Source organism: Sus scrofa, chromosome 7, assembly GCF_000003025.6.
Source record: "Sus scrofa isolate TJ Tabasco breed Duroc chromosome 7, Sscrofa11.1, whole genome shotgun sequence".
Taxonomy (NCBI): Eukaryota; Metazoa; Chordata; class Mammalia; order Artiodactyla; family Suidae; genus Sus; species Sus scrofa.
In genome coordinates this window covers 80179368-80207076 of record NC_010449.5, presented here as the reverse complement: position 1 = coordinate 80207076, position 27709 = coordinate 80179368, and the positions used below count along the sequence as shown (strand labels likewise).

Here is a 27709-nt window from a genome sequence, read left to right as displayed (position 1 = left end):
TAAAAGGAATACCAAGTGTCTGCTTGGTAACTGGAAGAAAGCACATTCCAGGGAGATGAAACAAATGTGTGGAAACAATGACGACATTCAAGAACATCTTCTATGGTGTTCAGTACGTGTGAGTGATAGACAAGGAGGGGTTAAGTTAGGATGTTCTAGATGATGAAGGTACATGCATGGCTTGCTAAGCAGTATAGGCTTTATTCCATGGACAATGGGGAGACATTACAGGGTTAATTTAAATGGGGAAGGAAAAGAATGAGACATATCCTAGAAAATTCTTCTGAAGTGACTGCAATGGATGGCTTAGGAGGAATGACAAGGACCATCCTGAACCAGGGTAGCTACAGTGAGAACAGGGAGATGGGGAATGCTTTGAGAAATATTAGGGAGACTAAATGAGCAATGACTGGTGAAAGGGAGAGGGAAAGTGGGGGAAAGAGACAATAATTTAGTACACTGAGAGGAAAGATTCAATAAAAAAGTAGACAACAGAGAGAGGAAGCAAGAAAGGCTCACAGCACACTGTACAGGTAAGTACTGAATAAGACACAGTAAGAAGGTAAAGGATAGATGTCAGTACAGATGGTGGTAAGAATCTGAGAAGAGGTGTTTTCTAAATAACAGCTTACTCTGTGAAGTAGAAGTTCAGTCATATGCTGAATATAAGAGAATGGAAGACTGTGGGCCTAATGAGCATTTTAAGTTTTGTGAAGAACTTAGAGAAAGGAGTTTAACTAGGATCACACAAGAATTTCTTTTTCCTTTTCTTTTTTAGGGCCATACCTGCGGCATATGGAAGTTCCCAGGGTAGGGGTCAAATAGGAGCTGGAGCTGCCGGCCTATGCCACAGGCACAGCCCAATCAGAGCTGCATCTGTGACCACAGCTTGCAGCAATGCTGGATCCTTAACCCACTGAGCAAGGCCAGGGATAAAACATGCATCCTCACAGACACTCTATTCATTTCTTAACCTGCTGAGCCGCAACAGGAATTCCAGGGTCACAGAAGAATTTCTGAATAGAGTAAACAGTACAATTGAGATTGGAAATGGTGGATTTGTAATAGCACTAATTTTCATAGCTATGAGATATCCCCATCTCCCCACCCCCTCTAGCACCGTAGCTGCCAAGATTAAAAATGAAAAAAGGAAATAAGTAAAATTTTTTTTAAAAAGAAAAGGGAATGAGAGGAGGCCCAGTGAGTCAACTGGGGGTCAGGGGGATGGACAGGGTCCTATCAGCCCCTTTTAAGTGTTTTGAGGGAGAGAACTTTGTTTTAACATTGCTATGACAACCAAAACTTTATGTAACATAGAGCTTTGCAGATGCTATAAAATGTTCAATACCTGTTAACTGACTGACGGTTTACTAAAATAGCAAGTTAATTGACTAAAATGGCAAGACAACAGCCAGAGAAAGGAATTCAGCACTAGTTTCAATAAAAGCTTAATGAGGAGTTCACTTGTGGTACGGCAGGTTAGGGATATGGCCTCATCACTGCAGGGGCTTGGAGTCAGATGTGCTACTGTAGGCTTTCCCTGCAGTGGCTTGGGTCTCTGCTGTGCCGTGGCTTTGATCCCTGGTCCAGGAACTTCCACCTGCTGTAAGTGTGGTACGGGGCGGGAGGGGAAAAAAAAGTTTAAGGATAAAAATAAAGATTTTAAAGTTATCATCAAAATGTAAAGTTGAAGATTAATGGATAAACTTTCCTAAAAGTCACTACTAAAGTGAGAGGAGTTGCGATCAAACAGCCCTGTAAATATTAGAAGAAAGTGCAACCACGGAAGGAAAAAAAAAAAAAAAAATTCAAAGAACTACAACCATAATACGGTCATGCCAGCTTTCCCTAACAAATGTAGACACTAAAAGGATGAAAAAGGTAATTAAGGTGGGAAGGAGTGAAAGTGCAGAATGAAACATGTATATGGGATCAGAGGACACTATATACAAGTCGTAAAGGAATTTATGATAATTCACTCAGCAATTGTCCCTCTGATCCACCTGACTTGGTTTAAAGAAAAAGTGACAAGACAACAGCCAATAAGCAAGCTGCTGAAGCTGGAGTGGATGGAGAATCAGGACCACTCATGAGTCTGATCCAGAACCACCAGACCATCTTCTACAGCAAGGCCCCATTGCAGTGCCAGGAGAAGGTGAAACTGATGGCCATCGGGGGACAACACAGAACTCCAGACAGGAAGAAGTGGAAGGAGACATTAGGAGGTACAGGCAGACTGCCACCAATCCTGGGTGCCTATCAAAGTATCCTTCAAGTTCTGGTGCATATGCTAAGCATAAGCATTAGGTTGAGGCCCTTCAGGAAACCAGGGTGGTTTAGTAGAGTGACACAGGGAATAGATATGTTTTTAGAAGGGCTTCTTTTTTTGTTTGGGTTTCAGATTTGTATTTAAAAAATGAAAATGATATAAATTATGTTCAGAACTCAAGATAACTAAGTTCTGTTAAAACTTGTCTTAAACATAACGAGTATGTCCACTTGAATTGAAGAGCTCATGTGAGATGAAGATTAACTGTGATTTTAATGCAGTCTATAACACTTGGAAGGTAATAAGAGTAAGGGCAAAAAGCAGATGAAATGAAGCCCACAGTATAAAGACTATTTCCTGGACCAAATCCACCAACTGACCAGCCAAGAAAAGGATAAAGGAAAGAAGAGGACAGTACTTACACAGTTAAAAATAATAGAAAAATCTCACCAAGTAACAAAGAAGGAAAGATTTGGAGATTGTTATGAACATTTAAGATTGCTGATACCTTATGTCCTTTGGCTTTATGGATGATCCAAATGAACTTTCATGTAGAAAAACACATTTTGTATTTTCTTCATTTTATTTTATTTTATTTATTTTTTTTGTCTTTTTGCTATTTCTTTGGGCTGCTCCCGTGGCATATGGAGGTTCCCAGGCTAGGGGTCAAATTGGAGCTGTAGCCCCTGGCCTACGCCAGAGCCACAGCAAAGAAGGATCCGAGCCGCATCTGCGACCTACACCACAGCTCATGGCAACGCCGGATCGTTAACCCACTGAGCAAGGGCAGGGATCGAACCCGCAACCTCATGGTTCCTAGTCGGATTCGTTAACCACTGTGCCACGATGGGAACTCCTGTATTTTCTTCATTTTAAAAGGTGGTTTTGGAAGAATAAGGCCTGACCATATAGACTACCTCTTTAACAAAAAGGTAAGGGAGGAGTTTCCATCGTGGCTCAGTGGTTAACAAATCCAACTAGGAACCATGAGGTTTCGGGATGGATCCCTGGCGTTGCTCAGTGGGTTAAGGATCCGGCATTTCTGTGAGCTGTGGTGTAGGCTGCAGACATGGCTTGGATCCCAAGTTGCTGCGGCTCTGGCGTAGGGCGGCAGCTACAGCGCCTATTCAACCCCTAGCCTGGGAACCTCCATATGCCATGGGTGTGGCCCAAGAAATGGCAAGAAGACCAAAAAAAAAAAAAAAAAAAGGGTAAGGGAATTGACCCAAATACTTAAATTCTAAGGCGCTACATAGTTAAAGAACGAAGGAGCTGAAGCTTTGCATTATGGGGACTAAGAGGATATGGTAAACATTTCTGATATTTTAAGAACCTGTATTGATTTTATGTCATTGCTAAAGGACAATTATTTAATGAAAGCTTATTTAACATTGTCTAGATTTTCAAACATACTAAAATAGAAACTACTATACATGTTTTAATTTTAAAAACCTGTGTTTAGTATATATGTGTATATACATGTATATACACACATTAGTAAATGTGTAATGATCTTCCATAATTAAAAAAAAAATACATATATATGGAATCTTACAGTATGTAACCTTTTTTTTTAACTGACTTTTTTCTTTTGTCTTTTATCTTTTTAGGTCTGCACCCTCTGCCTATGGAGGTTCCCAGGCTAGGGGTCAAATCAGAGCTGTAGCTGCTGGCCTATACCACAGCCATAGCAACTCCAGATTTAAGCTGCAACCGCGACGCACACCACAGGTCACAGCAACACCGGATCCTTAACTAAGCAAGACCAGGGATCGAACCCACAACCTCATGGATACTAGTCGGATACAGTGAGCCACAACATGAACTCCTGGACTGGTTTCTTTAATTCAGCATAAGGCTTTCGAGATTCACGAAAGCTGTTTCATGCATTAGTACTTAGTCCCTTTACTTAATAACAATTTTATTGAGATATACTTTACATACCATATATCTACCCATTTAGTGTTCAATTCCATGTTTAATACAGTCACATTTCTGTGCAACTCTCACTACAATCTAATTTTACATTTAGGATCCTCTCTACCCCACCCCCCCACCGAAAGAAGCCCTGTATGCATTTGTAGTCAATCTTCATTCCACTCCCACCTCTTGCCAGTCCAAAGCAACCAGTAGTCTACTTTCTGTCTCTGTAAATTTGCCTATTTTGGACATTTCATACAAATGAAATCATATAATATATGGTATTTTGTGAATGGTTCTTTAATTTTGCATGTTTTCAAGGTTCACCTATATTGTAGCAATGTATCTGCATTTCATTTGTTTTTACTGCCAGATAATACTCCATTATATGGATATACCACATTTTATTTATTTATTCATCAGTTAGTGGACATTTGGGTTGTTTCTATAATTGGGCTTATTACGGGTAGCACTGCAGTGAACATTCCTGCACAATTTTTGCATGGATATATATATCCTCATTTTTAGTATATACCTAGAAGTGGAACTGCTGCATCATACGGTAACTCTATGTTTAACTTTTTGAGGAACTGCCAAACTATTTTCCAAAGTGGTTGTACCATTTTCTGTTCCATGAGTATATGTGGGTTCCAATTTTTCCTCAGCCTTGTCAACACTAGTTATTGTCCACCTTTTATTAGAACCATCTTAGTGGATGTGAAGTGGTACCTCATTGTGGTTTTGATGTGCCTTACCCTGATGACTAATGATGCTGAGCAGCTTAAATATGCTTTTTGGCACTTTTTCCTCTCCTCATCTCCATTTAGAAAGATCTTACCTCTTTTTCCTCCCACAATTTTGAGGTTTTGCTTTTACTTATTTAGAACTTTTACATCATAAATATTATTGAATTGTTCCCTGAAGTACATCCATTTTTTTTTTTTGGTCTTTTTTGTCTTTTTAGGGCTCTACCCAGGGCATATGAAGTTCCTAGGCTAGGGGTCGAATTGGAGCTGTAGCCATCAGCCTACACCACAGACATAGCAATCCAGGATCTGAGCTGCATCTGTGACCTACATCGTTGCTCACAGCAGCACTGGATCCTTAACCCACTAAACGAGGCCAGGGATCAAACCGAGTCCACATGGATACTAGTTGGGTTCGTTAACTGCTGAGCCACAATGGCAACTCTCAGCATCCATTTGTTTAAAGTCCTTACTTAGCATTTAACGCTCCCAGAGAGTTTGCCATTTTCCATTTTTTCTATCCCTTTCATAGTGTGATCTCTGTTCTGACTCATTTATTTGACTTTAAATATTCTCTGAGACGTTAAGTGGGTAATACACTCTTAAGTTTTATGTATTTGTGACACAGTTCCCCCTTGAAGAGGGGATGATAACTTCACTGGAAAGAGGCATTTGAGATTAGTCTTTTTTCTCTTGGTAATCTGTGGATACTCTTCCACTGTGTCCTACTTTCCAGGTTGGGCATTAGAATTCTGATGTGAGTCTCATCCTTTATAGTATACCATATTCTATCTGGAAGCCTCCAAGATGAATCCCTGGAGCACAAAAATTTTACCAGGATAATCCTAGGTGTGTTTTCTCCAACAGTGATCTTCCCTGGAACATCAATCTAAACAATGAATACTTCACCTTGGAAAATGTTTTTTCTATTTGTTTAATTATTGCTTCTCCTCCATTTGTTCTTTTTTCTATAACTTCTATTAGTCACATTAGTTGTTCTGAATCTACCCTCTAAGTCTCTTATCTTTTTTCAATCTCTTTGTATTTTTGGCTCTGTGCTTTGAAATATTTCTTCCATTTGCTCTTCTAGGACAATAAACAATCATACTCATCATTCCTTATTCAATAATTATGTGCTGGGTGCTTACTATGTGCAAGACTGTGTTTTAGCCATTGGTCATTGATAATAGATCAACAGTGTATACGAGAAAAAAATGCCTGCTCTTATGGTGCTTACATTTTAGTGGAGATTTTTTTTAAAACTGTATGTGCATGGATTTAAAGTCAGGTGTAATAAGTATTTAGCTAGGAAATCATATTTTTTGCTCCACAAATCTTTTTTTTTTTTTTGTACTTCACTTGAACTTTCTGAAGTGCTCCTTTTATTATTTTCATATTCAAGTTACTATCTCCCCTGGCGTTTCTATTTAGCTAATCTATTGCATGGTTTATTTTAAGTGCTTTCTCTTTCTGGTTGCCTGGCATCCCCAGACGGGTTCTTTTTCTTTGCCTCTTCATAGGGGCTTCGATTTCATTGCTGGAGGGACTACAAGTGATAGCAGTCTCGAGAGAATAGAAAGACAAAGCAGTCTCTACCACTGAAGGCAGGCAGTGCATCAGGCCAGCTGCCAGCCCTGTGGAGGCCCAGGAGGAAGGCTCCAGACTCTCAGGTCTCCTTACATCTCCCAGCCTCGGGGGTAGGGAGATATCAGTCCTCTGGCTTTTTCCTTTTCTCCTCCCAGGGGAGTCCATGGATCTTTACCAAGACATACTTTTTGCTGAATCTGCCATTCTTACCCTCACCCTGAGGCCCTTGTATAGCCCTTGATGAATAAGTCCTGTGTCAGCAAGCCCTGATAGCTCCCACAGGGCTCAGGCCTCACTTGCATCTAACTATTCATCAGATCCAGGGGTCATCTGGCTCAAGAGTGGCAGGCTGGAATTAGTAATAGAGCAAGAGGAAGATTTCACCTTCCTGGTACCCTCTTGAAAGTAAGTGCTGTTTATAAACTAATCCAGAAAACACTCAAATCTTGGCAAAGAGGTCAACATTTTTAAAAGCCTCTGTGAGGTCCAAACGTCTGTGGGTTATACCATGTTCAGCTGCTGCCCTAAATGTTAAACTCTGAGAAATAAGATCTTAATGTTAGTTGGATTTAAAAGATACTAACTAGATGGATGAATTTCAATTATATTGTAAAAGCAGTCAGATAAAAGTACATACTGTATGGTTCCATTCATATAACATTACAGCAAATGAAAACTAATGTACTATAGTGACAGAAGGCCTATCAGTGGTTGCCTGGAGACCAGGATTTTAGGTGAGTGGGTTATTAAAGGGTACTTGGAAACTTTGAGAGGTGATGGAACTGCTCCTCATCTTGATAATGATAAATAATTGATATAGAAGTGTTCTGTTAAAACTCATCAAATTGTACACTTTAAATACATGCAGTTTATTTTATGTCAATTAAACCTCAATAAAACCTTAAAAGAAGTGCTGACTTGGAAAAATATTTGTAACTTACAGCGCTAAAGGTTGATACCCCTAAATATAAAGAACATCTAAAAATAAAAACAACAGGTAAGAGAGATGAACAGAAAGTCGCTGAACTTTTGTGAGTTTGAAATTTTCTATAATAAAAAATACCAAAACACTGTCCCTCACCCGTGTATAATATATAATACAGTTGAAGAGATACAAATATAATTACAAAGCTATTGCACATTTGGAGCACAATGCAAGTATATTTGAGTGATGGATACTGAATGATGGAATAATCAAAGCTGGGGTAGGGGATTAGGCAAGTCATCTTGGAGGAAATGAGTATGAGCCTGGTCTTGAGGTGATATAGGTTGTTGAGTTTTTTATGGCAGATATGGAACAGAAAGCAGAAGAAAAGAGAGTTCAATTGAAGAAAAATATATAAATAAAGGCAATGTTGTGGGGGAAAGATGAAGACAGTTTCTGGAAAGGACTCTTACTACAGGTTCACCATTTCTAATACAACTACAGAAATTTCTTGTCACAAGGTTATATGATGCAGTGTAAAGAACACACAGGGCGGGAAATGAGATCCAATTCAGTATATGAAGCATCAAAATCATTTATGTTTTTTATGTGTCATATTCAATCTGTGCCATGTCTATATTAATATTATATTTGTCATATTATTAGTACCTACTTATATTAGTATTTTTCTTTAAACAGCCTTTGTTTTTTACCTAGCTTTCATTCCAAGTAATAATACGCTACAATAAACATATCTTTCATAACTTTAGAAGCATATTTATTCTTAAAGTTATATGAAGATTTAATTCTTTCACTTACTCCACATGTCATTTTTCCCCACCAATAACCCTCAGTCTTTAAGTCTCCTATTCCCATCTCATGGCCAACTGTGCCTCGTCCCCAGAAGTCAAGGAGTGGAGAGCTACTAAAGGCTTATCAGAATGAGTCTGTTCATATTTCTCAGTTTTTAGCATCACTTGAAAGAGTATCCTACATTTGGAGATATTCTAGATCAAATAAAAAAGCAATCTAACACATGAAAAGTTAGAAGCTGGAAAAAAAAAAAGAAAGAAAAGTTAGAAGCAGCAAGTAAATTTCAATTAGTTTTGAGAAATCCACGAAGACAAAAGAAATAGAGCCTAAGAAGAATTAGTAACTCCTGAGAAAATAAAAAAGGCTACTTCAGAACATGTTTAAACATGTGTTTAAAGTACAGAGACTGTGGTGTGACCAAAAGAAAAAAGGCTTTAAAGTCACAGAGACCTTACTTTGAGTTTCACATCTAACACTTAAACTACCTAGAAGTTCCCATCGTGGCGCAGTGGAAACGAATCTGACTGGGAACCATGAGGTTGCGGGTTCGATCCCTGGCCTCACTCAGTGGGTTAAGGATCTGGCGTTGCCATGAGCTGTGGTGTGGGCCGTAGACGCGGCTCGGATCTTGCATTGCTGTGGCTGTGGGGTAGGCTGACAGCTGTAGCTCTGATTCAACCCCTAGCCTGGGAACCTCCATGAGCAGCATGGGGGAGGCCCTAAAAAGTAAAACAAAAAAACACAAAAAAACAAAACAAACTAAATTTCTTGACACCTCCCTTTCCTCATTTCTAAAATGGTGCTAATGGTTGTTGTGAGAATTAAATAAGCCAATATTTGTAAAACGCCTAGCATATAAGTACTCAACAATTATCACCACAATGTTGATGACTTTTTTTTTTTTTTTTTTTTTTTTTTGCCTTTTTAGGGTTGTACCTGCAGCACATGGAAGTTCCCAGGCTAGGGGTCAAATCAGAATTGCAGCTGCCAGCCTATGCCACAGCCACAGCAACTCAGAATCCAAGTGGCAACTGCAACCTACACCATAGCTCATGGTAATGCCAGATCCTTAACCCACTGAGCAAGGCCAGAGATCTAACCCGTGTCCTTATGGATACTAGATGGATTTGCTACTGATGAGCCACAAAAGGAACTCCCTGATGTCATTTTTTGGTTTTGTTTTGTTTTTTTGTCTTTTTAGGGCTGCACCCATAGCATGTGGAGGTTCCCAGGCTAGGGGTCGAATCAGAGCTGTAGCTGCTGGCCTACACCACAGCTACACCAACTTGGGATCTGAAGGGTGTCTGTGACCTACACCACAGCTCACAGCAATGCCAGATTCTTAACCCACTGAACAAGGCCAGGGATCAAACCCACATCCTCATGGATACTAGTGGCATTCGTTAACCACTGAGCCACAACAGGAACTCCCCTCATGACATTACTAATGTAAAACTGTTTCCGCTTCCATCCTGGCAAAACCAAAAGATGCTAATGTCTTTAAAGTTTACCAGCTTATAATCAATTTTGTAACCCGTGCCGTATGTCCAAGTTGAAATATTTTATAATATGCTAAAATTACATTCAATAAGCTTTTATAATCCTAAACTAAGTGTTGCTTTGAGTATAGAATATAAAAATATTAAACAATATGTATGTATATATATTCTGAAGAAATTTTGTCTTTATCAAATTAAATCGGTTCTAATCTGGTATATTTCCTGTGGGGCAAAAGTAGCAGATAGTACACATAGAGGTTTGGTACATTAAACAAGAAAAATCTGGGGAGTGAGAGATTTTTAAAAATTGGTGATAAACTGTGAATCACTATATTGTACGTCTATAACATACAATATTATACATCAACCATACTTCAATAAAAAAACCTAAACATACAAAAAATTGATGATAGTACTGAAATAGGGTCAGAAAATGTTCAAGATTGTCTGAGCATAACATTAATATGACAAAGAAGGGTTAATGGTTTAAACAAAGTTTTAAGATGTATAGACCTGAAAGGAATAAATCTCAAATTTGTATTCTACCCCTCTACCCCAGCATGTGGAAGTTTCTGGTTCAGGGATCAAACCCTTAACACAGCAATAACCAGAGCCACAGCAGTGACAACATGGGATCCTTAACCTGCTGAGCCACCAGGGAACTACCTGATCTTGAGATTTTAAAACATGCAGATCTGGGAGTTTACGTTGTGGCTCACTGGTATCTATGAGGATGCAGGTTCACTCCCTGGCCCTCCTCAGTGGGTTAAGGATCTGGAGTTGCCACAAGGTGAGGTGTAGCTCCCAGTTGCAGCTCAGATCCAGTGTTGCTGTGGCTGTGGCACAGGCCAGCAGCTGAAGTTCGGATTCACCCCCTGGCCTGGGAACTTTCATAAGCCATAGATGTGGCCCTAAAATGAAAAAAAAAAAAAAAAAAAAAAAAGCAAATCTGAGTTTCGTTAGTTGGGTTGGTAGACAAAACAAAACCCATGCAAATGGTTAAAAAGCTTTAAAATCTTCACTATAGAAAAGATTTTTTTATCAGTACAAAGAAGCTCTTTAAATTGTCTATTCAATGTATCTTAATGCTGGTCAATAAAAGAAGCTAGTCATATTATCTTCTTTAGAGCATAAGCTTTCACGGGTAATAAACAGTACTACTGTTTAGTTAACACCTGTGGGTTCTTAATAAAATTTAAACTCCATTTAAATGAAATCTCTCTCCATAGCATGCACTTATGCCATCTGGATTACTAAGAGTTAATTTTGGAGATGCTGTTCATCAGGTTCCTTTCTTTTCTGCTACAGGTTCGTTTCTGAAAATTTCCTTAGAAACCTTCCAATCTGCTATCTGTATCAAGTAAAGGCAAGTAAAGGCAAGTCCAGCGGTTGAAATCTGCCCAATCCATACACACTTTAAGATATGAGTGAAGGAGATTTGGAACAATTATTTCACAGAAATACTTAAACAATAAATATTTAAATAAATGAATTTATACCTGATTAAGTAAATGTGGTAAGCAGTAAAATTCTTGCATTGTTCTAATGAAAAAATCACAGATTTGATACTGTTCACATGAAATCCTATAGTCCATGCACATTAAGATAGAAAACCACTTTTTCTCTTAAACAGTTAGGACTAAGCATCCATGTGTGATGGAAGCACATAAAATCTAGAAATATTGAACATTGGTTCTGCTACTACTCACCATGTAGCTTGAGGAAAGTTACTTACTGTCAACAGCCTCAGTTTCATTATCTCTAAAAAGGCAGTAATACCTCACTATCTCACAGAACGGTAAGAGGGGGAGAGGATAAAATTGCTAACACTTCATTCATTAAGTGGCCTCATTCCCTAGCTTTCTTTACTACATACCTAGCGTGCTAACTAAACTTTTGTTTACCACATGCTCTACGCCTTCCTCTGAGACTTTCTAATTATTCCTATTGCTTGTAGGCTCTTTGTCTAGACCTCCCTTCCAGAATCTGCGTATTCCATCCTCCAAGATACCTGTCCAGGGTCCCCTCCAGGCAATATTATAAGTCTCTCCAGCATCTTTTACCCAAGGCCGTTTCTTATTATTAAACCACTAATCACAATATAATAAGTGAACAGTAGCTCTTATTTTTGAGTGCTGTATCACACAGGTGTTAAGTGCTTTATGTTCACTTTCTCATGTAATTTATAACCACCGTGTGAAATAAGTATAAGTAGTACTGTTATTCCTCTTATCAATGAGTAAAATAAAGCTCAGAAAAGTTAAATAACTTGCCCAAAGTCACTCAAGTAATAATTAATACATATCATTACACCTAATTAGTAATAATTAGTGGGACTGGGATTCAAAAGACAGGTCCCTGGCTCCAAAGCCATTCTGCTGCCTTTGGTAGGGGACTCTACCTCCTATGCCTTTGTAGCCTTAAGAAAAAAGTACAATATTTGGTATGAACATGTGTTTAGCAAATTAAAAAACAGAGAACAAGTCTATACACTGAATTGCCTGTTATGTGCCATACACCTGGACCTGGAGGTACAAAATTATCCAAGATCTCAAGCTCAAGGAGCCTACTGTCAGTCTATTCAAGGAGAGAGATAAGTGAACAGGTGATTGGAATACAGAGAATGGTACATGCTATTTCTATAGACAGGCTGCTTAGAAAACATAACGGGGGGAGGGCACCTAAATTGGACAGGGGAGGAGGAATACAGTCAAGAAAGATGTTAGGAATGTCTGAGTTTCTGCTTTCCCTTTGAAACCAAAATTAAGTAGGGTTTTACTAGATTGGCATTCTAGCAGCTGGCATGGCAGACATTAATGTACTACTTTTTTAAAAATTGAAGTATTGTTGACTTAACAATATTACATTAGTTTCAGCATACAATATAATGATTAGATATTTTTATGCATTATAAAATGATCACCACAATGTACTTTTTTTCCTAGGGCCACACCCATGCATATGGAGGTTCCCAGGCCAGGGGTAGAATCAGAGCTGTAGCAACCGACCTATGCCAACACACAGCCAACGCCACAGTCACAGCAATGCCAGAGCTGCGTCTGCGACCTACACCACAGCTCAAGGCAATGCAGATCCTTAAGTCACTGAGCAAGGCCAAGGATTGAACCTGCGTCCTCATGGTTACTAGTCAGATTCGTTTCCACTGAGTCATGACAGGAACTCCCCATCACAACGTACTTTTTAAAATTAGTTTAGACTATGTCTACATTTATTATTTTATCTCAAATTACCTGTCTTGTTCAAATAAATCTCATCTCCTAAAAAACACATTTTAAAAGATGGCCTGCTCTCTCAATATGTTTAATTTATATGACAGTATATCATATTTTTCTCCCCTCACAGATAAAGAAAGAAAAACATTCAACAAAAAAGCAACTGGTCATATAACTGGCTAGTGTGAGAAGTGCCTGAAACAAAACCACAATCAATTTAGGATTTTTTTTTTTTTAACTCAGAAGAACAAGGGGCTACAATTTATCACATTTCAAGCAACCGCTCCCAAAATCACCATCTATACGCAAGAACATTTTTATTCCTAAGTTAAAAAAAAAAAACCTCAAAACTTTGAGATTTTCACCATATATATTTCATTCCTTCTTCCCCTCCAATACTATGCTAAAGATAAATACAATTTAAAGAATGTATTTCCATCAGTTGTTCACTTACCAAAGTTCATTCAAGTGGATACTTTCTGGGCTGTCATGGAGAATGCCAAAATAAAAAACCTTATTAAATTCAAATTAGATTTTATCTGTCACTTTTTTCTTGTCCAAAACAATTACTATGGAAGAAAATAAATTAAGCCTAGCAATGTCACTTATTACAAAGTTGGTTGCTATAAAAATTTCTTATGGGTTTTCTAGGTGGTCACTAATTGATTAAATCATTTCAACCCTGTTCTAATCAGAATAAAGCAAACATTATGCAAACAGTAAAGACAATACAATAGAACAGAGTAATAAAGTAATAAAAAAAGAGGTGGCAAAGAATGCACTTGTTTGCATTTTGTGAAATTAGTGAGACATCAAAAACGAAGCTTAAAGGAATTAAAATCTAAGGATGGCAAACACAAAGAGAGTGCAGTTGCAAATACACACAGTCCCAAAAAAGAACCTAACTTTGAGCAAGAATTACGGAGAACCAGGTTCAAGTTCAAAGTAGGTTAACCTTACTTTCAACTTATCACCTGACTATTTATTTAGTAAAATGAAAAATAACCTGGAGGACAAAGAGTTTCCATAAAACCTTCTTTCTTATCTTCACCTAGTAAATTCTCTCACTAAAAGGAAAAAATAAACAAATGGAATTTTTTTTGGATAAGCCTTATCTTTAAGTTAGAGATTCTTAAGAATTCATGACTGCTTTGGCAGAGACAACAGCAGTTTACAGCAAAGAACTGTGATGTATTACTTGCTATAGGGAAAAGTTGGAATCATGCAATCAAAAGGAATTTTGAGAGGTTGTTTATTCCCTTAGACTTTATTCACTCAGTAGAGAAGTTTTAGACAATTTATGAAATTTACAGACTTAAAATACAATAAACTTAAAATTACAACTCTGTTTAACACTATAGATTTTAATTGCATGTTAAAAATTCAAAACCACAATTCCCCTGGCTATTACCATTTAGAGAAAATAACAGGGATCATCACATTCATCAAATTTATTAAACCTGATGCTATGCTGTCACCATAATGACCTACTGTACTTTTTGTTCTTTCATTAAAGTATTCTTAGACCACTCACTATTGAATTACTGTTTAACTGGTAAACCGAGGCAAAATACCAAATAACTTGAGAAGTTACAAGGGCAAAGTCCACTGTACTAAACTATTGACCCATGCTCCCCGTTCATATACTTGTTCAGATATAATTTAAACTGTCTGAGCAAAAGGCAAATTCTAAATTCCGCATAAATTGACTTTTACTGTGCCTTTCTTTTTGCTTGAAAACTCTTCTCAAACACTGACACCGATTCAATTTCACCTGTAGGCAATGAACACAGAACTCATTGTGGGGAAAAACAAACCAGAATGTGAAAAAGTTATCAGATATACAAGTGAGTGAAACGGTTGATTAAAAGACACTTTAACCACAAATCTTTTTCTCCGCTCTTAAGGAAGCATTTTGAATATTTTAGTTACCATTTCTTTCACGAAACCCCCTACAGCTTCCCAAAGCTCCCAAGTTGAATGCTCACCTGGTTCATCTGAGTGCTGAATCCGGGCTTTTACTTCTGCTAAGCTGGGCTCCCCCTCTTGGGAAACAGAAGAGGCTGCCCCCTCCTCTGGATCCTCTACCTTAGTCACGGTGAAGTGTGGCATTGCTGTAGCTAGGAACCCGTGCTCTTCCTGTATTTAAGCTTCCTCCCAGTCCACCTTCCCTACCTATCTCTGCCTTGCTGTGCCCTTTCAGACAGTGATTACTGCCCACGGGAGACCAAGGCTGAGAATCGGGAAGTACTTTCAGCTCACGTGATCTACAGCCCCAGGGGAGTGGACCGCTGGAAGACACGCCTTCCCCAATGTTTACCATTCACTCAAAAGGATTAGGCACTCCACCTCTTGCTTATTACTATTAAACTCAAGGATCCCACGAACTCTTGAGGCTGCTTTCCCAGAGCTGCCAAAGGCCTGAGAGTGGGCCAGATTCATGGAGCTCCGCCCACTGTGTACTCACTCTCCTGCTTCTTTCATTCAAGTTATTTGCATGTCATGATCTCAACCTCTGCCCTCATATTTCACAGGAGAAAGAAGATTAGGGAACAGTTCATTTAATAAACTTTTCTTTTTTAAACAAAGTCTGGTATCACATCAATTTAGAAAATCAAAACAATTAGTAAGCTCTGCTGCTGCTTTATTTCAAAGTATGCTGAAAATAGTCAATAGTCAATAAAAGTTTTTTATCTTTCAGGTAAGAATATTCATTCAGCAAGTATTTAATGAATTGCCTACATACTTTACACAAAACATAGTTCTAGATGCTGTAGAATATATACAAGGACATCCAAGAGACATTAACTTTCACCAAAGTCCAGGTTTCTTTAAAAGAGCTAAATATCTTTTAAAAGGAAGAGTTCAGAATTTTTTGTATTGTAGAGTTTAAGCATTGTGTTTTAAAGAAAAATCTACGAAATACCTGATTATTAAGAAGTGCATAATTTCTATTCAGCACACACTCAACAAACTTAACTCTTGATGTATTTTATCAGTTAACTGTATTAAGTTCTCAGTTGATGACTTTATCTATAGAGTATGAGGCCAATCTCTGCACTGAGACAAAGGAGTTCAGTAAATGGAGCCTGTGCTAATTTCCATGTTAATGATGTAAAATAACGGCTCTGTTCTGTTGTTAGTAACACCTGACAAGCAAGACCGCTGAATTTAACAGAGAAGGAAGGATGGTTTATAATCCTCATTTATGCAGATATAGACCACTTTTAAAAAAGAATGAAGCCAATAGTTCTTAAAGACCTACTTGGTGCTCTGCATTACACTAGAAACTTTTCATTATGATCTCATATAATCATCACAGAAACAGAAACATTAGGCTAAGAACTTGCCCAAAGACAAAGAGCTTGTAAGTGGTGAAACCCAACTTAAAAACCTCTAATACCCTTGTCAGTAGGCAGCACGGAAGAAGTTTTCATAGAAAGAAAACTCACATACACACTTACCTAAATTTTATTTCATGGGTTCCCACCTAGCACTGTTTGGTAATCTTGGCTGAACACTGGAACCACCTGGGAAGATTTTAAAACTACTGATGCCTGGGTCCTATCCCAGGTATTCTGATATAACTGCTCTGGAGTAGACCTGGGCAACAAGACTTTTAAAAGTTCCCCCAGGTGGTTCTCACATGGAACTAAGGTTGAGAACCACTGTAAGAGAAAGAAAGGAGTTCCCCTTGTGGTGCAGCGGAAACAAATCTGACTAGTATCCATGAAGATATCAGTTTCATACCTGGCCTTGCTCAGTGGATCAGGGATCCGGAGTTGCCACGAGTTGTGGTATCAGTTGCAGATGAGGCTTGGATCCCGAGTGGCTGTGGCTGTGGCGTAAGCCAGCAGCTGTAGCTCTGATTCGACCCCTAGCTTGGGAACTTCCATATGCAGCAGTTGCGGCCCTAAAAATCAAAAAAAAAAAAAAAAAAAAAAAAAAAGAGAGAATTGTCACTTGAGAAGCCTTTGTAACTATTTTTTAATCTCTGAATGAAAAGTCAGATGTGGGAGTGCCCTTGGTGATTTTTCCATACTTACAACTCAGGTAACTACTAATTTATTCAAAGGAACTTAAAATAACTACTGAATTGCCACAGCTTTCAATATCATATTCTAGGTTCACAGGAGTTCCCATTGTGGCTTAGCAGGTTAAGAACCAAACTAGAATCCATGAGGATGCGGGTTTGATCCCTGGCCTTGCTCAGTCAGTAGTGGGTTAAGGATCCGGCGTTACTGCAAGCTGTAGTGTAGGTAACAAGTGCAGCTCAGATCCCACACTGCTGTGGCTATGGCATCATAGGCTGGCTGCTGGACCCCTAGCCTAGGAATTTCCATATGCCACAGGTGCAGCCCTTAAAAAAGAGAAAAAAATTAATATTCTAGGTTCTGAATTTAGTATTTTAGTGCCATTGTTTTTTTCCAATGGGATCTTGACTTTTATAAAAAGAACTGAACTTGGCTAATCTATAGTCAATGACAGAAACAAATGACTTCTGTTTATAAATCTGTGTACTGTATAATTTGCACATATAAGCCTGTGTACAAATGTTATCCTGTCACTTCTTCCCTCGGGGAAAAAAAAAAAAAACTAACCAAATGGGAAAGTAACAAATTTCTGTTAATCTCTGATAGGAGTAATTTATTTACTAACTTGATGCTTTGGTACCACAACGGTCAGCGATTTTAAAATAGTTCTCTCCTAGACTGAACTGTAGATAAAAGTGCAGGAGCATTAAAAAAATCGAAGGCTACGTTAAAATGGTATAGAAAAAGTTGGGGGGAAAAGTGGTAAAGAAGAGAGTGCTGTATAGAACAGCAGCTAGACAGAGAAGGTGGGATGTAAGAAATAGCTATTTAGAGTACAATATTAAAGACCACAATGAGGAGTTCCCACCATGGTGCAATGGGTTAAGAACCTTACTACAGCAGCTTGGGCCACTGCAGAGGTGCAGGTTCGATCCCTGGCCACAGTTCGATCCAGCAATGCTACAGATGTGGTGTAGGTTGCAGCTGCACCTTGGATTCATTCCCTGGCCCAGGAACTTCCATATGCCACAGGTGCGGCCAAAAGAAAAAAGAATAAAAAAGACAAGGTACCATTATACAGCCACCATGATGGCTGAGAATGTGGTGAAACTGTGGAACAAAAGGAACTTTTTATATAATTACTGTAGTGAAAACTTGTTCACCCACTTTGGAAAAGGGTCTGGTACTTTCCCCTACAATCTAACAAATTGCACTCTTAGGTATTTAACGCCCAGAATGAAAATATATTCCCACAGAAAGACTTGCATAAGATTGTGCATATGAGTTTATTAACAACAGCCCTAAACTGGAAACCCAAGTGTACATCTACAGGAGAATGTTCAAATAAACTCTGATATATTCATACAAAGCAATACTATTCAGCTATAAAAAAAGAATGAACCGGTGATACCTGCAACAATACAGAGGAATCTCAAAAACATTATGCTAAGTAAAAGAAGCTATAAACAAAAGTGCACTATGAAGCCACTTGATAGGAAGTTTTAGAGCAGGCAAAAGTAATCTGTGGTGCAAACAAACAAACAAAAAAAACCCCAGGACATCAATAGTTGCCTGTGGGAGAATGGAATTGGAGATTAACTGGGATGGAGCTTGAAAGAACTTCCCAGAGTGATGATAATACTCTACATCTTAATGGAGCTTAGAGTTTCACAGGTTTCTTTCAAAATTCAGTCAATCTCTGCTTAAAATTTGTGTATTTCATTGTACAAAAAGTTTAATCCAAAAGAAGAAAAGCTGCAAACAGATACTGAATTCTAATTAATAATATGCATTTTGAAATATTTGAGGAAAGTGAATTGATATCTGCAATTTACCTTGAAATGCATATAATACGTTAAATGGATAGATATGTGACAGGAAAAGTATAATAAAATGTTAATGAGGGAGTTCCCGTGGTGGTGCAGTGGTTAGCGAATCCGACTAGGAACCATGAGGTTGCGGGTTCGATCCCTGCCCTTGCTCAGTGGGTTAACGATCCGGCGTTGCCGTGAGCTGTGGTGTAGGTTACAGACGCGGCTCGGATCCTGCGTTGCTGTGGCTCTGGCGTAGGCCGGTGGCTGCAGCTCCGATTGGACCCCTAGCCTGGGAACCTCCATATGCTGTGGGAGTGGCCCAAGAAATAGCAAAAAGACAAAAAAAAAAAAAAATGTTAATGATAGATTCTGGGTGGTGAGAATACAAATGTTCACTCTAAGTCTTTAAATTTTCCATATGTTTGAAATTTTTCATGATAAAATATTGAAAAAATACAGTAAACTGACACCAAAAAAATATGCATAGGCAAGTCAAAGACTAGGAAAAAATATTCATAAAACATGCTTGACAAAGGGCTTTGTATCCTAAATACATAAAAATCCCCTACAACTCAATAATAAAAAGACAAAAATTCAATAGAAAATAAGCAAAACATTCAAACAGGCAATTCACGAAGGAAGCTATACAAATGGCTAATAAACTCTTTTTTTCTTTTCTTTTGGCTGCAATGGCATGAAGCAGAGGCCCAGGGATTGAACCCAAGCCACAGCAGTAACAACGTTGGATAGATCCTCAACCTGCTGAGCCACTAGGGAATGCCTACAAATGGCTAATAAGCACTTGAAAAAAATGCTCAACATCAGTGGCCATTGGGGAAATGCAAATTAAAATTACAGTTAAAACTGTTGGCAAGAATGTACAGCAAATGTTGGGAATGCTGGTGCAACCGCTTTGGAAGAAGATCTGGCAGTTTTTCACGAATTTAAACATACACCTATGCTATGATCCAGCAATTCCTCCTCTAGGTATTTAACCAAGAGGAATAAAAGCTAAGTCCACAAAAAATTTTGAACAAGTATTTTTTTTTCTTTTTTTTTTTTTTTTAGGGCCACACCCGCAGCAAATGTTAGTTCCCAGGCTAGGGGTCCAATCAGAGCTATAGCTGCCGGCCTACATCACAGCTATGGAGGATTTGAGCTGCATCTGCAACCTACACCACAGTTCATGGTAATGCCAGATCCTTAACCCACTGAGCAAGGCCAGGGATCGAACCCGAATCCTCATGAATACTAGTCAGATTCGTTTCCACTGTGCCACTATGGGAACTCCTGAACAAGTATGTCTTTAGCAGCTTTATTCATAACACCCCAAACAGGAAACAGCCTGGGTACCCATCACAGGATAAATGACTGGTAGTATATTCATACAATAGGCTATTATTCAACAATAACCAAGAATGAACTACTGATGCATCCAAAAGCAACACGGATGAATCTCAAAAACTTAAATTATATGTTACACATTAATTATATGTACACCAAAAGGTAAAGCACATTGATGTCTGCAACTTACTTTGAAATGCTTAAAAAACAGATGGATCACTGGAAGGGATGAATATGTGATAAAACAAATATAGCAAGACGTTAACTGTAACATCTGGAGGATATGGATATGGGTATTCATAATACAATTATGTCAACTTTGGTGTATGTTTAATGTTTTTCATAATAAAATATTGGAAAAATAGAATGAACTAAATAAAGTTCACTGAAATCTAAAGATCTGCAGATCTTAGTATAAAATGAACCACTTATGGGTCAAATTCCACTTCACATAAAATTTAGGCAGCTGCATAAACATTTTTCTGATTCTAGAGTGCTGAATATTGTTTGAAGTGAAAATTATCATACACGTTTGAAATATGTACACTTCACATTAAAAAAAAATCAATGGTATTTTGAAGTAGTAAGGCCAGGCTAGGGCAAAAAGGCCTTTTTTTTTCTTTTTTAGGGCTGCACTCACAGCACATGGAGGTTCCCAGGCTAGGGGTCAAAACAGACTATGCCACAGCCACAGCCACACGGGATCTGAACCAAATCTTTGACCTACACCACAGCTCATGGCAATATCAGATCCTTAACCCAATGATCGAGGCCAGGGATTGAACCCACATCCTCGTGGATCCTAGTTGGGTTGGTTAACTGCTCAGTCACAAAGGGAACTGCAAAAAGAGCATTTCTAATAGCATTATTTCCACAGTGTTTTACACATTAGGCTAAATATTACAAATATATTTATTTTACTAGTTAGTTTCAGTAAAACACTTGTGACTATATTATGTCTGTTTTTTAAAAAAATGCATGCCAATTCTTTAGAAGAATGGGCCTACTTTGGGTAATCTGAAAGTACAATTTGGGAGCTCCTGTCACGGCTCAGCAGTAACAAACCTGACTAGTATCCATGAGGACAAGAGTTCGATCCCTGGCCTTGCTCAGTGGGTTAAGGATCAGGCGTTGCTGTGAGCTGTGGTGCAGGTGGCAGCTACAGCTCTGATTCAACCCCTAGCTTGTGAACTTCCATATGCCACAGCCCTAAAAAGACAAAAAAAAAAAAAAAAAAGCAGCACAATTTATCATGCTACACTATTCTATTATTAATTTTCAATTACAGCTAACAATTCATGATAGCCAGCATTTTATTTTATTCAACCTATTTATTCAAAAAAAAAAAAAAAAAAGATGATGGGAGTTTCCGCTGTGGCTCAGTGGAAACAAACCCGACTAGTATCCATTAGGATATGGATTTGATTCCTGGCCTCTCACAGCGGGTTAAATATCTGGCATTGCTGTGAGCTGTGGTGTAGGTTGCAGATGTGGCTCAGATCCTGTGTTGCTGTGGCTGTGGCTCCAATTCAACCCCTAGCCTGAGAACAAGGACAAGTTAGATTCAGTGAGATTCAGTGAAAAGATTGACACTAAGGAAAGTCAGTGGGAAATTATTTTTGACAGAAGGATTTTCTATCTAAAATATTTTGTTATATCCTATCATGAAGAAAACACTCGATTTTAGAGCAAATCACATATGTGTTTTCTCTTAGTTTGCAGAAACTGAGAACTATATTGTACAAAAGCTATGCAAATTATCCAGAACCACCACAAAATCTCATTGCAAACTATCTCTGATAAAGGACTATTTTTCTTTAAATTTCCAATTCATTGTGGGCTAAAAACTTTGTAAAAAAAAAAATAAGGTACTAGAAAATGAAATAAATGTACAAAAAACAAATTCCAATTTTTATTATAAGGTTCAACAGATATAAATTTGCTCTAACAAACTGCTCTCCAAGTTTTTAAAAACTCTGAATTTCTGAACTTATCTCCTCACAGACAGGCAATAAATAGCTTATGGCCCCGCACTGTCTGCATATGACACTCTGAATGGCTCTGTTAGAGAATGTTCTAAACATTTTACTGGAAGAGATGAAGAAGTTCACTACTTAAATTTAGAGCCATAGCTGAAGCCTGAAAAATATACAGATTCTCACTATGTACATACACTTTCATATTCACCGTACTTGGCAAAACCTTTTTCTCCCTCAGATACTGGAACAGTAAATATTAATCTAAAGTATAAAAATGAACACAAACTCTAATTTTGCTTTATCTGTAGACAATTATAAAAAGAATTAAATGAATTAATTACTTTGGTGAGGACCAACTATCATGGATAGTAAGGACTTAAAACTTTTAAATCTAAAAATTACATAAAACTGTCTATGAAAATGGATTTTTATAAAATGGCATCAGTGATGAATAAATAATGTATGTTAGGACTAACAACTGAAAAACAACAAATGCATAAAAGACATTATTTTTTGATGAATTTGTAATATTGTAGGATAAGGACGACAAAGAGTTCTCCAAATCAAAATATCAGAAAAACCTCTTGCTTTCCTGAGGCTGAAGAAATCATACCTTTATTCAATATATATTTGAGTGTTCATTATGTGCCAGGAAATAGGAATGCAGTGGAAAACAAGACACTGTTCCTGCCCTAAGGAGCTCAAAGCCTTGTTATCCAATTAACTATATAATAAAAGGCAATGTAAAACAAGAACACAATATAATACAATACCAGCATAGTAAGAATCCTGAGAGTACTACAAACTACTACCTTTGCCCAGTTATTCTGAAGGGACCTAGAGTTGTGAGTCTTCACTAGAGTAGAGACTATAGTAGCAAAGTTGATGGTTAGCTAATTTTTTTTTTTTTTTTGTCATTTCTAGCACCGCTTCCTCGGCATATGGAGGTTCCCAGGCTAGGGGTCAAATCGGAGCCGTAGCTGCTGGCCTATGCCAGAGCCACAGCAACTCGGGATCCGAGCCACGTCTGTGACCTACACCACAGTTCAAGGCAACGCTGGATCCTTAACCCACTGAGCAAGGCCAAGGATCGAACCCGCAACCTCATGGTCCCTAGTCGGATTCGTTAACCACTGAGCTACAATGGGAACTCCTGATAGTTAGCTAATTTGATAGCTACACCATTGTTGGCTACTGATCCAAACACTAAAGAAGGCATTTGAAAAGCCTCTGAGTACTTGGAGCCCCCAGCTTCCACCATTGCTTTTTTCATTATATTTGTAACTTCCTATATAAGATGGCTATCTGAATGTCCTTATAGCCTAGGTATGACAGGTCCCCAAGAATACCAACCAAAGAGGTAGCACTGGCAGCTATGTGTAATTCAGCACTATGACACTGCCCTAGGTATTTGGGGATCATTTGTGTAAAACACAGTAAAACATTCATTTTTAGGCCAGATTTCCTTTAGGAACATAGAATCTTAAGTTATTCAGGAAACATGTCATTATACTACCTTAAAAAAAAAAGAACAACAATTATTTCCTTTCATGTCCCCAATGCCAAGCAAAATAATTGTAAAAATGTACACAGAACATAAAAATGGCATTTTTTTATGCTACCTCTACTGTATTAAAAAATTATACCTTAATAAGTGTTTAAACAGAGCCAAACACTGTTAATACAAAAAGTGTAATGACAAGACTACTGATATTAGAATCATACACCCTGGGTTCAAATCACTATTCTTCAATTTATTACTTGTATGACCCTGGGCAGGTTACTTAAATTTATCAGGTTCAGCTTTCTTCTGAAGTAAAATCCAATGTTAGTTCAAGAGAAAATGACTTATTTTAAAATGAGAAATATTAACACTGATGTTTTTTCAGCAAAGGAAAGAACCTCATCTAATATGAAAGCATTTTTTTCTATCTCCTACTATTCTTAAAATTTTATTTGGAAATTAGCTGTCAAAATAAAGATAAATGTCAGTTGAATTGAAATTGTCATAGCTTCTCAAAGTAAAAATATACATGTTTACAAGAGTTTTAAACTTATTGGTGTCTTCTTTTGTCCTTTTTTTTTTTTTTTTTTTTTTGTCTTTTTGGGGCTGCACCCATGGCATATGGAGTTTCCCAGGCTAGAGGTCGAATCAGAGCTGTAGCCGCTGGCCTACACCACAGCCACAGCAACTCGGGATTCGAGTGCATCTGCAACATACACCACAGCTCAAACAATGCCAGATCCTTAACCCACTGAGTGAGGCCAGAGATCGAACCGGCATCCTCATGGATGCTAGTCAGGGTTTGTTAACTGCTGAACCACAATGGGAACTCCAGGGTCTTCTTTTTTAAAATTAGCAATATGAAAACTGAATATCTTTATCCCAAAAGTAAAAGTAGACTTGTCATAAAATGGAGGAAATTCAAGTGCCCCTTTGCCAAAAAAAAAAAAAAAATTTGTTTTTTGTTTTTTAGGGCCCTACCTGCCTCATATGAAAGTTCTTGGGCTAGAGGTCAAATTGGAGCTGGAGCTGCTGGCTACACAACTTGAGATCCAAGCCACATCTGTGGCCTATGCTGCAACTCAAGGCAATGCCAGATCCATAACCCACTGAGTGAGGCCAGGGATCAAACTGTAGCTCAGTTCTTAATCTGCTGACCTACAGCAGGAACTCCCCTTTGCCAAAAATTAAAGCTACCAACCAAATGGATCCAACTGTAAATAGATGAATGCTGTCAATTGAATGTCTTGCATGGATTTCTTAAGGGTCTAAGAAATGCAGGAGTTCCCATTGTGATTCAGCAGGTTACAAACCGAATTAGTATCTAGGAGGATGGGGGTTCATCCATGGCCTTGCTCAGTGGGTTAAGGATCTGGTGTTGCCATGAGCTGAGGTATAGGTCACAGACGTGGCTCGAATCCCATGTTGCTGTGGCTGTGGGGTAGGCTGGTGGTTATAGCTCCAATTCGACACCTAGCCTGGGAACTTCCATATGCCACAGGTGTGGCCCTAAAAAACCAAAAAAAAAAAAAAAAAGCAAAAAGAAAAAAATGTAATAAGGCTTAGCAATTGAGTAATAAAAAATGCAAAGCAGCACTTCCTCTCTTGCTCTTTCTTTCTCTCTGTCTCTGTCTCCCCTTCCTCAGCCTGCCTGTGCTTTCTCCATGCCAATCTTCTCTCTCCCTTCTCTTAATAAACACTTATTTGCCTCACTTAAAAAAAAAAAAAGAAAGCAGAAGCTGCCACTGATTAATTTAGCAAGGAAGCTGGAGCTGAAACCCAGCTCTCATTCTCAGCTAAGATATCAGAAAAGACTGAAAGAAAAAAACCCAAAAACCTAAAACCAAAATTAAAGTTGGGATTAAGACCTAAACATATCTGCCATTTCCTAATACCTTAATACAGCTGTTGTTTTCTATTTTATACTTTCCAAGTACAAAAACTTTGTGTGTGTGTGTGTGTGTGTGTCTTTTCTAGGGCTGTACCCATGGCATATGGAGGTTCCCAGGCTAGTGGTCTAATCAGAGCTGTAGCTGCTGGCCTACACCACAGCCACAGCAACTTGGGATCTGAGCTGCGTCTTCGACCTACACCACAGCTCAAGGCAACGCTGGATCCTTAACCCACTGAGCAAGGCCAGGGATCGAATCCGCAACCTCATGGTTCCTAGTCGGCTTCATTAACCACTGTGCCACAAAGGGAAATTCTCCAAGTACAAAAACTTTAATTTTATTTTTTTTATTTTTTATTTTTTTTTTGTCTTTTTGCCATTTCTTGGGCCGCTCCTGCGGCATATGGGAGGTTCCCAGGCTAGGGGTCTAATCGGAGCTGTAGCCACCAGCCTACACCAGAGCCATAGCAACGCAGGATCCAAGCCGTGTCTGCAACCTACACCACAGCTCACGGCAACGCCGGATCGTTAACCCACTGAGCAAGGGCAGGGATCGAACCCGCAACCTCATGGTTCCTAGTCAGATTCGTTAACCACTGCGCCACGACGGGAACTCCCCAAAAACTTTAATTTTAAAAAGAAAAAAAGCTTTAGCCCTTACGTTTTTTTGGTTAAGACAACTTCAAAATGTCAAGTTCTGTATAACCTCTTGGATTGACTTACAATGTTGACATGATTGTGAAATCTTGTTAACTGTAAATTCCACCGATTGTACATAGCTTAAAATTCTTCAAAGGTAGAATGCACTTGAGTATCAGAAATATTAACAACATGACAAACATACACCTTAGTACTGAGCAAATATGGTGGTAATATTTCCTATTCATCAACCATTGAATTTTTGTAATTAAAATGAGGTGCTGTGTTGGGAGTTCCTGTCGTGGCTCAGTGGTTTAACTAACCCGACTAGTATCCATGAGGATGAGGGTTCAGTCCCTGGGCTTGCTCAGTGGGTTAAGGATCTGGCATTGCCCTGAGCTGTGGTATAGGTTACAGACGTGGCTCGGATCCCAGGTTGCTGTGGCTGTGGCATAGGCCGACAGCTACAGCTCTGATTTGGGCCCTAGCCTGGGAACTCCCATATGCTGCGGATGGGACCCTAAAAAGACAAAACAAAACAAAACAAAAAACAAGGTGATGTGTGTGAGTGTATTTTATTGCGTTTTCTACAGTTTTGTGCTCATATCTTCACATATAAATCAGGGATTCTGCACAGTATGCCAAAGCACTATTAAAAGGGTTTTTATGGGATTTTTTTTTTTTTCTATTTTTGCCACCCTGAAGCATATGGAGTTCCTGGGCCATGGATCACATCAAGTGATAGCTGCAACCTATGCCACAGCAATAGCAGCGCTGGATCTGTTAACCCACTGTGCTGGGCTGCAGATCGAACCTGTGTCATGCCAGTGCAGAGACGCTACTGATCCCATTGCACCACACTGGTTACTCCATAACAGAATTTTAATGAAGAATAGCTTCTTGGTTTTCCATTTACATACAAAATTTAATTAAAATAATATAGTTTTACACATTCACAAAACAAAATGTTTTCATATTTCCTACAATATAGCTCTCCAAATTTTCTTTTTTCCTTTTTTTTTTTTTTTTTTGGTCTTTTTAGGACTGCACCCATGGCATATGAAGGTTCCCAGGCTAGAGGTCTCTTTGGAGCTGTAGCCACCAGCCTACACCACAGCCATAGCCACACAGCCACAGCCACGCCAGATCTAAGCCATGCCTGTGACCTACACCACAGCTCATGGCAATGCAAGATCTTTAACCCACTGAGTGAGGTTAGGGATCGAACCCAAAACCTCATGCATCCTAGTTGGATTAGTTTCTGCTGCACCACAACAGGAACTCTGGCTCTCCAAATTTTCACAGCTACTACTAAGAAGCATATCACCAAGAACTTATAAACAATATGATTTGCATTATTCTGAGTCAATAAGCCCACCAGGTGCAGTTGTGTGGATTATGTCAGGACAAGGGCAAGAAGATGGGAGAATGAAATTCAATTTGTCTTTCTCCAGTGAAGTTTGGAATTTGCACAAATGTCTGGCTAGACCAGAAGTATTTATTAGGCAGAAC

At 38.6% G+C, this 27709-nt stretch overlaps 1 protein-coding gene across 5 annotated transcripts in view; it reads right to left on the bottom strand.

The window, feature by feature from the left end:
* The window catches only part of SLC12A6 (solute carrier family 12 member 6), a 101548-nt gene that overhangs the window by 59259 nt on the left and 14580 nt on the right, over positions 1–27709 (bottom strand). Inside the window, exons 1-2 of one of the 5 annotated variants that reach the window (XM_021099333.1) lie at positions 14981–16701; positions 13447–13476 (exon numbers count right to left, since the gene is read on the bottom strand). The exons of 3 other annotated variants lie outside the window; for them this stretch is intronic. In XM_021099333.1, coding sequence (XP_020954992.1) covers positions 13447–13456 — 10 coding nt within the window. In that variant the 5' untranslated portion in view covers positions 13457–13476; positions 14981–16701. Of the gene's footprint in view, positions 1–13446; positions 13477–14980; positions 16702–27709 lie in introns of those variants that run through there. One more of the 5 variants, XM_021099332.1, reaches the window with a different exon arrangement.